At 36.8% G+C, this 18777-nt stretch overlaps 1 protein-coding gene across 1 annotated transcript; it reads right to left on the bottom strand.

Moving 5' to 3' along the window:
- Positions 1–2688: 2688 nt before the first annotated feature.
- Positions 2689–17989, bottom strand: LOC110108577 (26S proteasome non-ATPase regulatory subunit 6). Its single transcript, XM_020839267.2, has 7 exons — positions 17739–17989; positions 5968–6058; positions 5707–5852; positions 5394–5613; positions 5213–5321; positions 3611–3779; positions 2689–3031 (listed from the first exon to the last, which is right to left on the bottom strand). Exons 1-7 carry the CDS (start codon positions 17987–17989, stop codon positions 2857–2859), a joined length of 1161 nt encoding a protein of 386 aa, XP_020694926.1. The 3' UTR covers positions 2689–2856.
- Positions 17990–18777: the final 788 nt, after the last annotated feature.

Genomic DNA, 18777 nt, shown 5'->3' with positions numbered 1-18777 from the left:
AACTTGATTATGCGTATTCTATTGAAACTGCATAACTTCGTTGTGTGGTTTCAATGTAGACCGGTACTCTATTCATAGATTGCAATAGTGCCCCCAACCACCCCCGTTTTAATACAGATTTATAAAAAGAATAAATTAAAATATTTTTTTTTTTTTTTTAAAAAGTAAAACACTTTTATGTTTTTTGCTTAGGATACTTGTTTTCACCGCGGCACTCATTTACGAATTTTTATTGCCTCCGGCAAAGAATATCGAGCATACTGAGTGTGTACTGAGCATCTGTATCGAGCACGGTACCAAGTACTTTAGTGACGTGGCGTTTTGTTATTGGCTTCCGGATGCATTCGGTAACCTGACGGAATAATCACTCCAAATTTTGAGACAAGTTGGTCATCCAATTAATTTCACAAGATTTTTAATTTTGCATTTGTCCTGTTAACACATTTAGTTAAGCTATAAATACAACAATTAATAAAAACTTATTTTATTTAAAAATAATTAAAATTTTAAATTTAACTCAAAATATATATTAATAAGTTATAATTAAAAAATAAGCAAACAGTGTCAATAAAAAAAGAAAAAGTAAAATAAATTTTATTTTATTGTTAATACATAATCACATTTTACATTTAGTTCAAATAAAATATAAGACAAAAATTTATACTCAGCAATATATATATATATATATATATATATATATCATTGAAAAATTATCTTGATCGGGCATGGATCTTGAGGCAAAAGTCATGTTGGAGACTTCAAAAATTAAATTGGAGACCATTTGAAGTCCGATTTTAGTGAACTTATAGTCGAACTGAACATCTCAGAAATACGAACCCAACGACACCAAATTCGACCCAATCCGAGCCCAAATGGGTCCAAAATCAATGGTTAGAAGCACTGTTGGAAGGTTCAAACCATAATTTGGATTACCAAACAGTTTCCAAACATAATGTGCTTATAGTCGAATCAAGCAGCTCAACGAGACGAATCCAACGAGCCCAATATCACCTAATTCCAACATCACTAAGACATTCAAATATCCATCAATCGGTCCATGATCAAGGGATTCAACTCGTCCATCCAACCAATCCTCATTTGCAATTGATCTCCCACATGTTTAAGGGTCATGGCACCCTAAAAAACTATAAATAGAGCCCACTTTTCTCTTAGAAGGGGACCCCAAGCAAAAGGATTTAAGAGAGAAATCGGATATCGCTCTTGTCTCATTTCTCCTCCTCGACCATCGTCAAACCACCACATGTCCCTCACCTCCGTTGGACCACCACTTGAGACTCTCACCTTCGTCGGACCACCACTTCAGACCCTCGCCTCCGCTGGACCACCGCATGAAATCGTTGCTCCGTCGGACCACCACTAGAGGCCATAACCTCTGTCATACAACCACTTGAGGCCCTCACCTCCATCAGACCACCACTTGAGACCCTCACCTTCGTCGAACCACCACATGACGCTTAGAGTTCTACCATACCACCACATAAGGGCCCGAAGTTCCACCGGACCACCACCTGAGGCCCCAAATTTCCGCCATACCACCACTTAAGGCCCGAAAGTTTCGCCAGACCACCACTTGAGGCCCGAACTTCTGCTGGATCATCACTTGAGGCTCAGAGTTCTACCAGACTACCAATTAGCGCCCAGATTTTCAAGTTGCACCGGACTTCTATCAGTCAACCAAGTGACGCTTCACTTTCATTCTCGTTTATCACTAGATTTCAACAAAACGATTAACATTTATAATCTGATCGCCCTCAGGGACTAGTCAGCCTATTGTAATCTACCCAAACATTAATATAATTATTTCAAACTAGGCCAGGCCTCGTAGTTTTTCCCCTTTACAGGGTTTTCCATATAAAAAAACATATTGTGTTCTCTATGTGTGAGCTGGATATTCGTACAACGCTAAGACGCAATATTTTAACTCTATCGTCGCGTATATTCTACCCCACAATAATATATATATATAACATTAAAAAAATAAGTAACATTAAAAATTTATTGAAACCGGAGAAGTAAAATCCAATTTCAGGTTAAAGTAGAAACCGCATATTAAAGTTCATGTTTCAATAGAAACCGGATAATGAGATTTTGATTCCTGTTTCTATTGAGACCAGATAATTAAGTTTTGTATTTTATACATTTTAATTTTTTTTATTAACCTATTCCTTAAGCTAATTTAAATTTAAAACATGTCCATTTTTATAAATTGGCCCATATAATAATATCACTATTTGATATTCTTCAACATTCAATTATTGACTTATGCCATTACCTCTATGAATGTTTATTAGCCAACAAAAATGAACACATACCTATCAAATTTATATATGCCTAATGTTAAATAAAAAAAGAAAAAAAAAAACAATCATTTCAATAGCAACAACACCAAGAAAAAAACAAATAATAATTTTATTTCTATTATATCAATATTTTGATCTTGTTTGAGCTCCGAGATTAGGTAAAGAGATTCAAAAAGTGAACAAAACTTTCTGAGAAATCAGACTGATATTTCTATACAAGTTATAAAATTTTATAACATAAAAATTAATAGAGAATTCACATACCACATTCATTTGAACTTAAATTCAAATATTTTTAAAATCATATCAATCAAATTTGGAAATAAATGGAAGTTGCAGCCCCTATTGAGGTATAAATTTGGCTGAATTTTAAGAAGACGAGAAGGCCAAATCTTCAATAGCAAAAACAAGTTGAAGTCGCTGGACGAATACTGAAATAGTTCCCAGAAAAAGAAAACTACAAAAACAGAAGAAAAAATTCAAGTTTGATGTGTTCTCAATCAATCGCATAGAAAGGGGGAGAGCAATCAGAGGTTTACAAATCAATCACACGAGAAAGTTTTTGGATCCGGTTCAATAAGAAATCCCCTTGCTTGATAGTTGCTTGATACAGAGCATTCTTCGCATCAGGTCTGTTGGTCTCCAGAACTCCTGCAACCTTATCAATCTTACAGTGAAGCTTCCCAGCCGCTATGAAGCGAGATAACTCACTGGAAGAAACATGACAGAGAGCATGTCACTATGCATATCATACAGAAACTAAGGCTTCGTTTGGGACGGCTTTCTTACTGCTTCTTAAAAGAATTTTTTAGTAAAAAAAATTATTTTTTAAGAAGCAATAAAAAAGCCTTCCCAAACAAAGCCTAAAATAGTATATGGATTGAGAGAGCAGTCAGTAAATCAATTATAGCACTCCAACAAAGGTTTCGGTTGGGACGGCTTTTTTCTGCTTTTTAAAACAGCTTTACTAAAAAACTGCTTTAAGAAGCAGAAAGAAAGCCGTCCGAAACGAAACTAAAATGTCTTCCTTTCAGAGATTTGCTAAACAGTTCCAGCTTTCTGCGGTTGAGTTTTTCCACTGGTTCATTGTTACTTTCTTTGATGAAATTATTCTTGGAGAAATTACAATATTTGCTTTTCAGTTCTATGAAACGGGAGCTATTTCTTTGCTTCTCTTGTGAAGTAATTATTTTCATTGTCCGCAACATAAATTAGATATGTAGTGATGCCGAAGTATCTTAAGTTTGAAAAGTGTAGAAGTGGTAGGTAAGTAACCTCACTGAACTTACAGATCAATGAAGTCTACAGAAACCCCAAATGCGGATGCCATTGCTTCCATGGTTACACTCTTGTAGGATTCGAGAAATTGAGAATACACGACGGTCCGGACCTCCCTCATGTAATACCTAAAATGTGGTTGGAGATAGCGATCTAGCTTTATCTGCTCGGTCAAGCCAGCTGAAAAAAGAAAAGATAATGCCAACATCAATTCCTCATCCAAAAATTATGGCATGATAGAAAGGCGGCATAACGAGTAAATTATGAGACAACAGTTGAACGCTTGGCAAAATCATGGATAACATCAACTCTAAATTTCTAACATTTCGCTATCTGTTGAAAATGCCTAATCATCTTTAACATCTCGTTATATAACATCTTTATGTGTTTCAACAACAACAACCACAACAACAACAAGTCTTTATCCCACTACGTGGAGTTGGTTACATGAATCCTTTTTCGCCATCGTGTCTTGTTAAAAGTTAAATTCTCATTTAAATCTAATAAAAAAAAAATCATTTCTAATATTTTCTAACTAAATCTTTTAGGTCTACCTCTATCTCTCTTAACATAGGCCAATCTAATACATCTATCTCTCTTAACGTGGAGTCTATTTCAAAGCTGGGCACTCGCACGAATAAGAAAAGATGAGGCAATAATGCACCGCACATTTCAAACAAGCACTATTACAAAGACATGGCTAGGCAAGCATCTTGCTTTAAGGTGCATAGTTGTAAGGGAGTGTCTTGCCTTGATTCAAGGCATGGGAAACAATACTTCAAACATAAAAAATGTAGGTAAAAAACTTTAAGTTCTAAAATAGTAAACTTTGAAGATGAAGAACATAAATGTGAGAAGATAGAGAAAGAGATGAAGGGAAAGAAACCCATTGATAGAATGGAGTACATGAATGATGGAAAAGATGGGATAAATAGTAGGGAAGATAGATTACTTATAAGCTGAGTATACTACAAACTTTAGTAATTTAGTGTACATGTTTAAGATAATATATTACCAAGAATTTTGAATATAATCGAACTTAAAAGTTCATAATTTCACCCACTTGAGATGATATCACTACATTCTCTAAAAAAATATTCATCATACTTAAAATTTGTTTAAAAGAGATATTTGTTTCCTTTTAGTAAGAATATTCATCATACTTAAAATTAGTTTAAAAAAGATAAATTATTTCCTTTTTAGTACCTCATTTCGCTCAGATAAATGCCAAGCGACTCGAGTGTTATGCAAACATAGCACCTTGAGGACACCCAACATATTTCATGCATAGACAAGAAGTGAACCAAGAGTTAAGCTCCTAATATAATTAATAGCAGCACTAACCTATTGGTTTAAGCTTTTGGGTTGATGGGTATCCGTCTGAGTCATCTATAATTATATTAAGCCTAACTTAAAACTCCAGGGTTCTATCCTCCAAACAATCCAATCCAGCAGTATCATGCACTCATATTTGTCAAAACAAAAAAAAGTCATTCAATACAATTAAAGTTGAAACCATTTAACGAATCCCGAGGCATTAATTATGTTTAAATAACCGATTTAAGTGCAAATAGCTATTGCCGAAATCTAGACAAAATAAATATAGAACTCACAGAAAGCAATAAAGAATGATTTGTACTGGCATTCATGGAGAGAATTTAGGAATTCTGTTAGATGAGGAATCTTGCCAATCACTGCAAGGATTTCCGGGGCATCCACAACCTGTCATTTGATTCATGAAAATAATCAACAATGAAAAGGTGATGAAACTGATCTATGGGTAATGTATCTAACCTTTTCTTTAAGTGATACTCTGTCGAGTGATATAATGCTTGTAAGAACGGTATAGAAGATGAAAGTGTCATAAGGAAACAGCTCATAAGTCGTAAATGTTGATATGGAGTCTAAAAATAAATTGGCTGCTCTTTTAAAATTCCTGGTGGACATACAATATAGGCCATCGTATACTTTCAAACGGTTTTTCCTCTCCCAGTCACCTCCCTCCTCAAATAAACTGCCATAAGAACAAGATATAAGAACTGTGCAGCATCATAACCTACTACATATAAAGCCAATCATGTTCTGAGTGAAATTTTCCATCACATACTTCTTAGCTTTGTCAAGTGATCTGGAAATTAAATCAAAGTCCATGTGGAAAAAACCAATCTGCAGTGTGTAGAACACCAAATCCATCTTCTGGCCAACTGCAACTGTTTTGCTTTCTGTTACTTTAAGTTGCTCAAGCGCTTTCTCCTGAATTTGAAGTAAGAGATTTCCAAAACATGATAAAACTAAACCACTTAGGAAAATGCTCGTTAAGCATTCTCACATAAAGATGAACATCAGGGCAGCATGATCATCAAATTACCTTGTCACCAATTCGAATGAAATACAACGATTTCGCAAGGTGAGCCTCACGAACTTCACTTTCACCTAGATTTTCCTCGGCATCCGCAATTCTGCATGAAACATGCAAACAATACCATTATTTAATAAAAGCATCATTATCAATCTAAAGTATGAATAAGAAGTATTGATGGGTGATGCTAGATTGACTGTAAATCTAAAACATACGCTAAAATCGATAAAATTAACCCTAATTTAGTTATTTGCTAGCACTAAGATACATAATGACTTGGCTTAATTGTGGTAAGAAATGAACAAGAGTTGGCTAGGACTTCATCACAAGTGATATACCACAATTAAAATATGTTGAGGAGTAGACCAAGAAAAGAAGGGCATCCCTTGCAAGTGACGCTATATAACTTAACTCTAATTGAGATGAAAAGTGGGCAAGAGTTGATCGAATCTAGAACTAAATAGGATTTAACCATTAGAATTTGGGAACTTTGAATTGAAAAGCTAGAGAATTAGGCATGGTAATTAGAAGAAGAATAAATCATGTTTCCAAGAAATTTAAGGAATGCAAGAAAATTTGAATAACTGGGGAATGGTATAAGCAATTGAATGTGGAAATGACATAAACAAAAGAATTACAATATGAGAAAGGACTTTTATAAATGAGCGAACTAAACAAAAATCATGAAATATACTATAAACTAATCTAACAAATGATGTAAAGTTAGCTTTAAAGAAAATATATAAAATATAATTTTATATCCTGATGAGATACCTATTGAGGTTTAGAGATTCATAGGAGATACTTAGTGTAACATTAAAAATAAAGAAGATACCAAATCATTAAAGGAAACGACATTTTTTTACCAACAATAAAGAACAAAGGAGTGGTTTAGGACAACGATAATCATAAAGAAATTAAACTTGATAGTGAAGGCAATAGGCTTGATAGCGAAGGAGAGCAGCCATAGGTCGATTCTAGGTGGCCAGCAGAGCAAGTCGACAAGAAGAATGGAAGCCATAACAAAAAGAAGTCGATGGGTTGTGGACAGTTGGCTGGGTGGCTTCTGGAGAGTTGGCTGCAACTGGGTGAGGGCTTGTTTTTGAAATACCGAAGGCAATCAAAGGAGCTCAGGTAGTATAATGTCACAAAGAAGTGAAAAAAGAAAGGGCGTATTAAATATATGGTAAATTATATTATATACATATAATTTATGATGCACCGACACTTCTCCTCAAAGAGGCATGCAGTGTCCGACATGACACTCGTCCGACACTCCGACACGTTTCGGACACGTCGAAAACGTGTCCGATTAAAAAAATATTAAAAACAAATTGGACACGCGTGTCGGACACGCGTATCTTAAATATTTTATAATTTTTTTAAAATATAATTTCTTATATTTGGCGATATTTAAACTAAATTTCTTATTTCATATCCACAACACCAAATCAGCGTCTGCATTTAATACCCATTCATCGAATATTCTCATTTTCATTTCTCTTTGGCAGTGAAGGTATTTTCATCTCCTCTCTTTTTGCACAATTACAAATCTTTCTCTTGTTGAACCAGAGTTGAAAGTAGTGATATTCAATAATGATGATATTGAAGGCCAAAAAACAAACCTCTAAAGCTAATCCTAGTAGTTGAAGCTTGAATGCTTGATGTTGTAGTAAGTGATTATTTGCTTATATTTTTATGATTGTACTAGATATTTTGTACTAAATATTTTATATTATAAGCTAGACAAGTTATCATGTCATTCATTTATTAGTATTTGTCATTTTTAATATGATATTACATTAACATGTATACACAATATAACAAAATGTATTGCCGTGTCCGCGCCGTACCCGTGTCCTATATTTTCAAAAAAAGACGTGTCCCGTGTCCGTGTCGTGTCCATGTTGCCGTGTCCGTGTCTGTGCATCATAGCATATAATGATTGATGTTATTGTTTCTTAATATTTCTTTATGGTTTAGGGCTTGTTTTTTAATTGTTGCCATCACAATCAAGAGAGGTAAGGAAAAATAGAGTGAAGAAAGAGAAAGTGGGAGAAGTCCAGTGAGATAAAAGAGAATATTTGGATTGTGCAAAAATATTATATCTTATAATTGTCTTTTGACTAGTAGATCTAATATGCCTTGGAAACGAAATCAGCGAGAAATTGAAATAAAATTTGCAAGGGATTGAGAAATGGTGGCTGGTTTTTTGAATTAATACTTCAAAACAAAAGCAAGATACAATGATCTACAATTAGAGAGGTAGATAGACTCTCCCAAACCACCTAGTCGCCGTTAGGATGCCCTCAAATAAAAAAACTATATAAAAAATCAAATCTCACATAATCCCCATAAACCCTAGAATAATCCTTAAATATCCTTAAATAAGCTCCCTTAATTCCCCCTAAAATAGCCCTCTTTCCTTAATTCCCTACTCTATTTTGAATTCAAATCCCCTCATTAATTCCTTTCATAATCCTTCTCCTCACAAATGGAATCATAGGTTTGATGGGCCCCACAAGGGGGGCAAATTCCGTGTTGTTCTCGCCCCATCCGCTTGGTTCTGCTAGACCGGCATGCTGAGGCCGCTGCCGCCCCCTCCCGTATCTATACTCCTCTCCCCAAAATGCACCTTGTCCTCAAGGTGGGAAGGTAAGGAACTCTCTCCTGATCGTCTCTTAATGGTTCCAATATGGCACCGTGCTCTAGCATATCCTTCTACTTGATTAGCACCTCCTATGCCCGTCTCTCCTCTGTGCACTCCTGCTACTTCCAAGGATTCCAAAATGACCTTCAAGTCCTCTATCAAAGTCTGGAGTAGTGATGATGGTGTATGCTCTCCTATTGCCTTCCTTAGCTGTGAGACATGAAAAATTGGGTGCAAAGTTGACGAGGGTGGTAGCCTCAATCAAAAGGCTACTGCTCCAATGTGCTTCAAGACCTCACAAGGTCCAAAGTATCGTGGGGATAATTTCTCATTCATCATCCTGGATAATATTTTATATCTATAAAACCTCAAGTTTAAGTAAACCCTATCTCATAGTTTAAAGTTTACTTCTCTCCTGTGTTCGTTAGCCTTCCTTTTCATAAGCTGTTGCGCTCTTAACAAATTCCCCTTAAGCTCAAACAATGCCCTGTCCCTCTCCTCTAAGTATTGCTCTACATTAGACACTAGTGTAGAGCTCTGCCCATAACGAACTAAATGAGGTGGATCTCTCCCATAGAGAATCCTTAAGGGAGTGATCTTTGCTACTAAATGATACGAGGTGTTATACAAATATTCAGCCTGCGCAATCCACCTAGCCCAACTCTTTGACTTGTTTGATACAAATCATCTCAAATAGGTCTCTACACTTCTATCTGGCCATTTGTCTGAGAATGGTAGGTTGTACTTCTCTTAAGAACTACTCCTTATAAACAAAACAACTCCCTCCAGAAGTGGCTAAGGAACACCTTGTCCTTGCCTAACACAATGGCTTATGGGAATCCATGCAAGCACACCACTTATCGTATGAAAATAGTAGCCATAGTGACCATGGTATAAGAGTGTTTCTGAGGGATAAAGTGTACATATTGACTCAGACGATGCACTACTACCAATATCAGCAAAAATCTCTCCAATCGTGGCAACACCTCGATGAAATACATCATCACATCTTCCCACATCCTCTCTAGTAGAGCTAGTGGATATAGTAATCCTATTGGCGACATGGCTAAATACTTGTGCCTTTGGCACATATCGCATCTAGCTACCCAGTTCTCCACATCGCGGCAAATCCCCACCAAGTATAATTCTGCTGATAACTGATAGTAGGACTTTTGAGCTCCTGAATACATTTCAATTGTACTGTCATGAAACTCCTGTAATAGCTTGGTGATGTATTCTGATCCTCCTGGAAGAACTAATCTCCACTGATGTAGCAGTTGGACTCCCCTCAATGTGTAACAAAGATAACTATTCGGATTCTGCAACAAATCAACTTTGATCTTCCCCAATCCTTCATCTTGTTCACTCTCCTAGCTTTCCAATCTAAGATCATAAGTACTGATAATGTTGCTAACTAGGTCTCCTCGACTTTCCTAATAAGTGTTTGCTGCTTTGTTTTCTAAGCCTAGTTGGTACCAAATCTCAAAAGCATATCGAAGCAACTCGGATAACCATCGTTGATGATCCTCCGCAACCATCTGTTGTTCCAACAAATAATTCAGGCTCTTGTGATCTATCCTGACAAGGACATGTCTCCCCAACAAATAAGGTCACCACTTCTGAATAACCAAGACAATAGCCACCAGTTCCCTCTCGTACACAGAATTAAGTCTTGCCCTGGCTGTGAGCACCAGACTGAAACAAGCAATAGGGGCGCTGATCCTGCTGAGCATTGTCCCTAGTCCATATTCTAATGCATCTATCTTCACCAAAAATGGCTTGTTGAAGTTAGGAAGTGCTAACACTGGTCATCGCTTTCTTCAACTGCTCGAAAGCCTATGTAGCCGCCTCCCCCCACTTGAAATTGTCCTTCTTCAAATGCTCAGTCAAGAACCATGTGATCGTTCCATACCCTTGCACAAAGTTCTGGTAGTACCCAGTGAGACCTAAGAATCCTCTTAACTCCCTCAGGTTATTAGGTAAAGGCCAATTTAGCATAGCCTTAATCTTGGACTCGTTTGCTACTAACCCTGCAAACTGCTTTGCTCACTACATATCCCAAGTACTTCACCTATAATTGTGCAAATGAACACTTCTTTAGGTTGGCGTACAGCTAGTGCTCCCTCAATGTCTCCGACAATGTCCTCAGGTGTCCCATATGTTCTGCCTCCGTCCGACTGTAGATCAGGATGTCATCAAAAAATACTAAGACAAACTTTATGAGATATGGCCATAAAACCCAATTTAAGAGGGACTGAAAAATGGTTGGAGCGTTGGTAAGGTCGAAAGGCATCACGAAGAACTCGTAGTGACCCTCGTAGGTTCTAAATGCTATCTTGCACATCCCCTAGCTTCATCCAGATCTGGTGGTACCCATATTTCAGGTTAATCTTAGAGAAGATGATCGCCCCAAATAGTTCATCCAACAATTTATCAATCACAGCAACATGAAACTTGTACAACACAGTTTCCTTGTTTAGGGCTTTGTAATCCATGCAAAATCTCCAACTAGCGTCCTTTTTTTCACCAGTAACAGGATTGAAAAAGAGGCTCACACTAGGTGTAATAATCCATGCCTCCAACATATCCATGATGAGCCTCTCTATCTCATCATTCTAGAGCTGCGGGTATCAATATGGTCAGACAGTGATTGGAGAAACTCCCTCCTTAAAGGTAATCGCATGCTCGTGCTCCAAGGTGGTCGTAATCCGCTAGGCTACTGAAAAATCTCTAAAAATTGCTACATAAGCTAATGTACACACTCAAGGACTTACTCTGCCTGCGAATCTCGAATCCCCTCCAAGATTTGCAACTCTACCAAGTAGCCCAACCCTATTCCCTGTATCACCCTGGTCATGGTTTTAAGTGAAACCATAGTTCTACATAGGCAGGCACCCCTCGTAGCACCACATTCTTCCCCTCTACCTGAATCTCCATAATCAATGACTTCAAGTCCAACTTGGTCTCCCCAATCATTTGTAACCACTTCATCCTTAGGACCACATCAATGCTTCCCAATTGCAATGGAAAAAAATCCTCCATTATTAGTATGCCTCAGAGTGCCAGTAACAACCCTCTACAAATGGCCCTACTCTCTACCTTTCATATTCACATCATGACCACGAAGCTCCCTGTATCCACTAACTTCAATCCCAACTGATCCACGACTTAATTGAAGATGAAGTTATGAGTAGTCCCACTATCCACCAAGACCTCCACTGGTTGCTCCCCAATTTTCCCCCTCACCTTCATGGTGTAATTTAGGGTATATCCCACCACGGAGTTCAGGGACACCTCCGCCAAGTCTATGTGTATCTGCTCTGTTTCCCCTATGATCTTCTCTAGTTCATCCCCACTCTCATCCCCTTCATAGACCATCAAGACTTGATGGGCTCAATTCTTGCACTCATATCCTAGTGCAAATCTCTCATCACACTTGAAGCATAACCCTTTTGTCGGTGTATCTTACACCTCCGCTTCTATGAGGCGCTTAAATTGCCTCCAGGACAAAACTCCAGTGCTCTTCTCCTTTGGCGCTTCCCTCTAAAATTACACACCATTTGGGTCCTCTGTGCTAGGGTCATGGAGGTATTCTTATAACCCCCTCCCCTCTAAAAATGATGTTGCTCCTGTTGGCCTTATCCCTTTGTTGTTTCTCTTCCACCCTTTGTGCTAGCTCTATCATCTCTCTTAGCTCTCTAGGCCTCAACACCCTGAGCTCTACTCGTATGTCTTTCTTAAGACCCTTTATGAAATCCCCTTCCAACCCTTCCACAGAAATTCCCCTCAGCCTACCAGAAAGCATCTCAAATCTCTTCCAATACTCCACGATGGTCCCCTGTTGAGTTAAGGCATGAAACTTCTCATGGAGGTCTCATTCCCGAATGGCTCAGAAAAGTTCCAATGAACAATCCTTAAACTCTCCCTAAGAATAGATCGAATACCTAGCCTTCCTCCACTAAAATAAGGCTAGGGCTTCTCCCTCCAAACATAGCCCCTCTGCCATGAGTTTTTTTTCCTTCTGTCAGTCAATTGATAGCAAAATAATGCCCCACCCAACCCTGAGCGTCTTCCCCTTCAAAAATTGCGATTTTTAACTTCCCTGATCTCACATCCACACCCCAATGATTTCTCTCTCTGTTAGTTACCCCTTAGTAATGTTGTGCTTCTCTCCCTTCCTCCCTTAGTAGATTTGGACCCCATGGTTAGGTCCACCCATTACTTCCCCTGGTCTACTATCCCTCCTGCCTGGGGGTCTCCAAAAGGGTTCAGCTTCCTTTTTTTGCTGCCATTTCTTTGGAATATCCCATCAGAACCCTCCAAGGTGGCCCTTGAGAAAAAACACTCTCCACTTCATCATCATCCTCCTAAACTTTCTTCCCTTTCAGATCAGCCCTCAGAATAGCCGACTTGATATGCCTTGGAAGCGAAATGCATCCATCTTCTTGGCTGCCATTTACCTTGCTCTGATACCAAAGTGATATGCCTTGAAAACCAAATCAACAAGAAATCAGAATAAAAATTACAATGAATTGAGAAACAGTGGCTGATTTTTTAGATTAATACTTCAAAACAAAAATAAGATACAATGATCTACAATTAGAGAGATAGACAGATTGATTCTCATAAACCACCTAGACGCCATTAGGAGGCCCTCAAAGAAAAGAAAATACAACAAAAATAAAATCTCACATAATCCTCATAAACCCTAGAACAATTCTTAAATAAGTTCCCTTGCCTTAATTCTCTCCCCTATTGTGAATTTAAAACCCCTACGTAATCCACTCCATAATCCTTCTCCTCATATATAGAATGCGTGTTTGACGGGCTCCACAAGGAAGGCCGAATTCCCTGTTGTTCTCACCCCCATTCTCCTGGTTCTGCTAGTCCGGCTTTTGTTGGACCAGCATACTGAGCCAGCTACCACCCCTCCAATATCAGCATCATTTATCTCTCAATATGATCGTAGATGTAGCTGAACCTACCATAACCATGTAAACTCTCATGACCTTTTTTGGAATTCTCCTTGCAAAATATTTTTTCTCATTCTCGTAATTCGCATTTTCCTCAAGGCTCCCAATTTTCATCAACAATCTGAGAAAATTCCATTGTCCATTAAGGGGTTGTTTGGTTAGAGATCTTTAAAATACATATAATTTAGAAATACTAAATAAATGGAATATACAAATTCTACATATGCAAGAGTTGTGTGGTTGGATGTGAATCAAATGTGTTGAATTTTTTGTTTATTTGTTATGATGAACTTAATGCAAGCAAAAATTTGAAAAATAAAACTCAAATTTTTACAAGCAAAAGATAACTCTTCCTAGGATAAAAGAAAATATATGAAATTCCCAAAAACTAGACAAAATATGACAAACAACAAACTTTCCAATAAAACATGACACTTACAACAAATGACGCTTACAAGCTTTTAAATAAAAGCTCATAAAGTTACATTTCTTAAATGAGAAGAAAGGTATTGATGGGGTGGATACTTGCAGGAAGAAGAATGAGATTAGAAGGTGAGACGAAGAGCAAAGAAGCTTGCAAGCCTTCCCAAGAAGTAGAAGACGAAGAAGTGGAATAAGCTCTCAAGTTTTTCCAAAAACCCTCAGGTTTTCATGTCCAAAAATCACATTCTATCAACCTCTTTTGAATACAAAATACTTAATATTTATAAGAGAAAAAGGAGAAGCCAAACAGTCATTTTATCTTCATTAAATCACATTAAATCAATTCCAAAATCTGTCCAGAAATCAATCCAGATTTAATCCCAAAACAACACTTGAAAAGCCACCAAAAGGGGCAGCATTCACTCCAAAAACAGCAACCAAACAGCCTTGCAATTATTCCAAAACAGCTCCAAAAAAGACAGCATAGGAACCGGGTAAAAAAGCCAGGGAAGCAGCAAAAAAGGCAGCACAGGAACTGGATAGAGGAGCCACGGGAAAGCAGCCAGGGAGCAAACCGAAAAGGCAGCACAAGAACCGGACTAGCAGCCAGGGAACCGAAGGGGCACAAAGGGAACCAAAACCAGCAAAAAAAAGGGGGAGGAATCAGAGCATTTAAGAGCTTAATTTTAGTAGAGATAAAGAAACTCAAAAAAATTACAACCCAACTTGTTTAGACCCCCCCTTTTCCTATATCAATTCTTCTCCGGTTGAAAATGCTCATCTCCCGATGAGTTGTCTTCAAAATTTTGGAGATTCGGCATTTCAGATTCTTGAATCAAAATGTCATACCTTCGTTTGATGATTTCCTTTTCTCGTTCAAATTCGTTCAGGAGTTGAAGTTTCTTCGCTTCAAATATTTTGGCACTTGAGTGTAGCTGCTCTTGAATCTTGATAAGCTCGATCTGTATCGGGTCTGAAGAAATTTCAAGTGGTGAGATCCATTGGCTTTGAGAATAGATTCTTTAAGTTCATTTGACTTATTTTCTTGCTTGCTTTCCACTTGATGTTTATCCATATTGACTTAAAATAAAGGAAGACCCAATAAAAACTTAGATTCACTTAACACCACAGACTCACACGACAACTTGTTCTAATACCAAATTGATGCAAGCAAAAGTTAGGACAACCCCTAATTTTTGCAAGCAAAAATAAAACACTTCCTAGGTCACAAAAAGAAAAGACAAACCAACAAAAACTAAGTCTCCCCCACAAGTTGGAGACTACAAACATACACTTTAAATAGAAAGACACAAACACAATATTATATTTCTAAAAACAAAACATAATATCTTTTGATAATTTAAGAAGAAAGATACATATGGAGTGGCACTTGCAGAGAGAAGAAGATAAGAAGCCGAGACGAAAGTGTATGTTTAAATGCATTGAACAATAGAAAATGGTGATGAGTTGTGGCTGGGGAGTGGTGGCCACAAACTATGAGTTTTCTTTGTATTAAAAATTCACCTGATTGGTGTGAATTCTAAATTCAAAAAAAGGCGATCTAAGGTATTCCAAATAATCTATAAAAATGTTTTGTATTTATTATACTCCAAATCAAACATTAAAACATAAAAAATAAAAAATCCTGCATTCGTTTTACCTTACACTCATAATTCTAGCAACCAAATAGGCCTTGATAGATTGTCCAAGCCCTTTAAACACTCAATAGTCAATAGATACCTTGAATCACTGATCCTAAAGTAGTAGATTGCATTGCAAATAAAACATTTTGCATGGAAGTAAATTGTCAGGTGAGTAGATCCCTCAAACAATAATTACTTTTAAAGGCCCAATTTTAGATTATCTAGAACAAATAAATCCTTGTTTCTTGCATAATTGATGAAAAGTGAAAATAACTATCAAGGAGTTGATACGCTGGGGGGCCCACAGCCAAGAATGAGGAGCTGTTTAGGAAGGTTCCTAATCAAAAGGCAGTTGCAAAGGAAAGTTCCGTATTAAGGGAAATTATTTAGGAAAGTTTTTGATCATGGGGGAGTTGTTTAGGAAAATTTTCTAATTGTGTTTTTGCTATTTACGAAGTGTTTAACTGTTTAGGAAGGTGCCTAAAATATGTTCAATTGTTTATGAAGGTATCCTAAATCATGTTTAATAATTTAGGAATGTTCCCTAAATTATATTTAGGTTGATTAGGAAGGTTCTATTTATTTAGAAAGGTTTCCTAAGTTATGTTTATGTTGATTAAGGAAGATTATAATTGTGTTGTTGTGTCCTAGGGTTATTTAAGAGGGGAGTTTGTCTATGGTTTAGGATATGATATTGCTGAGTTTATTTTCCTGATGTTTGTTGAGAGTTCATAATGGTATCTAGGGCTTGTGAGAGAGCTGATCTACCTCTTGAATAGTACATCAATTGTATCTTACTTTATTATTGAAGAAGAAATAAGAAAATAAGCCCAATCTTAGTGTTCCTACGTTATTCTTCTCTTTTATTTGTTGTTTTTACATCCAAGGCACATAAGAAGTCCTACAAATATCAGCAAAACCAGTTGAGATATCCAAGGTGATTGTTCTTTAAAGCCATAAACTAAAAAAGACACATGGCATGATAATCCTTAACATCCTAGGGCAAGTTAAGTATACACCAATGCATTTTTTGGCAAAGCTTTGCAAGCAAAAAGGTAATATATGAGCTCCAACCAAATTTTACATGGCTTGTGAAAGTGCTTTGCGATTTTTTGCAATATCAAAGAAAAACCATTTTCTTACAGAATTCATCATCTTATATTGTTAAACTATGCTTCCAAACCTTCTTTTACCATCAACAATGTACTTTCGTTGTTTGAAACTCACTACCAATCATCACCCACAAGTCACTCAAAAGTTGCACTTCATCTTTACCATGATTTGGGGAACATGACAAGGACATAAATTATAAGTCAATCAAGCTATTATTTAAAATTATGATATTGGTACATTCTCAATTCCCATGAATCACGTATCCAAGCATTTACATTTTTGGGGTTGTTTGACATACTATTTTACACAAAATTTAGCTAAAATTCTGCTAAATAGAACATTTGGAGTTGCAAATACCATTACAGCCCACCCCATCATTGGTTAAATGCATGATTTACTAAATCACACCCTACACAGGATTAAACAAATATAAGGGTGTCTTCCTCTCATAAATCTTAAATACTGAATCCAGTAAAAAAAAATTTATTAGGATTTAGCAAAATTTTAACGCCAAACAGTTTTCAGGCTTTAATCCTCTCAAGATTTATTAAATATGGATTCATAAGGTTTATTAAATCCTACTTGTATTCAAACTGCACCTTTAAGAAGCCAACTCCAGAAGCTTGTCCGATTTGCTCCAACATTCTATAACCTACCAGGAAAATGCCTGCTAAGAGCATGACGATAACTCCTAATTTCCCTCGGAAGAACAAATACAGCCCCAGTAACATTTTCACTGCAAATTCGATTCTCACCCAGTAACCCTAAATCTTCTCCTACCGAATAATCCTAGCATGCAGATCTAGTCTTCCCAACATCAAAAAAAGAAACACTTTACTAAAAAAACTATTCATTTTTCATCATAAGCCCACAAGTGCGCAAATTAGGCCTCAAAACAAAACAAAGAAAATCATTAACAAATTCGGGGAAAAATCGATTAAGCTAAGGAAGAATTAATTATGGAGAGAAGCTCATTACTTGTCGTCCAGCTTCTTGATCTCCTCTTCGATCCTCTTACGCATGGAATCGAGTAAAGTTTCGTCCATCTCGAGCTCGGAAGCAACGGCGAGCGAATCGTATAGAGACGCCATGTCGTCGGCCTTGACGACAGCGTAGATTTCATCGCGCAGCCGGACCTTGTCGATGTCCTCTACGTCGGGATGCGTGAGGAGGAAAAGCTTGTGCGCGAGCACAAGCTGCGGCTGCTGGCTGCCTTCTTCTCCCTCCATTCTAGTCTCTCAGTCGATTTCCTTGAAATTGCTAAGTAGCCATAGGGTTTGCAATTTACACTATAAGAAGACTTTGTCCCTAAGATTTCATACGTTTATTGTTAAAAAAAAAAATCTTAGGGTTAAAATAGCTAAAAAATTTTGGGTTTATGATCAGCTTCTTAGACTCTTTAAAAAATCTTGCAAATAAAAATACTAACTTTTTAATGAGAAATTATTAGATGTATAATCCTGCGTCGAAACCTCAATCGAAAATGTACACAATATGTATAGTATATAAGAGAAATTTTTACGTGCGGAGTCTGGACTTAACGTTAATAAAAATGTTAATTGTATTTTTGTACACATAGTGTGTCTAAGTTAATACATAATATGTATAAATTATGTACACAATATATACACAGTATGTGCAAAGTTTGTATACACCGTACATAATGTCTAATTTATATAAAGTGCGTACAATTTTATACACACTGTGTACAAGGACACATCATTTTTTTATTACAGTCCAGACGTAACTCTGCGTCTGAACTCCGCACGTAATAATTTCTCATTATACACATACTCATACACTGTGTATAAGATTATATAAAATTGTGTACATACGACATAGCCCATTTTGATTGGAGTCCGAACACACACTCATACACGTAATAATTTCTCAACTTTAATTTATTTACAATTTTATTGGCAAAATTTTTAATAATATTTTAAAAATATAATAACATAGTTATATTAAACATTCTTTAAATGATTACACTACTCTAAATTCTTTTTATAATTTAAAG

This window comes from Dendrobium catenatum, unplaced genomic scaffold, assembly GCF_001605985.2.
Source record: "Dendrobium catenatum unplaced genomic scaffold, ASM160598v2 fragScaff_scaffold_923, whole genome shotgun sequence".
NCBI classification, from domain to species: Eukaryota; Viridiplantae; Streptophyta; class Magnoliopsida; order Asparagales; family Orchidaceae; genus Dendrobium; species Dendrobium catenatum.
The sequence above is the reverse complement of the archived record's forward strand: the minus strand, read 5'-3'. Positions and strand labels throughout refer to the sequence as shown.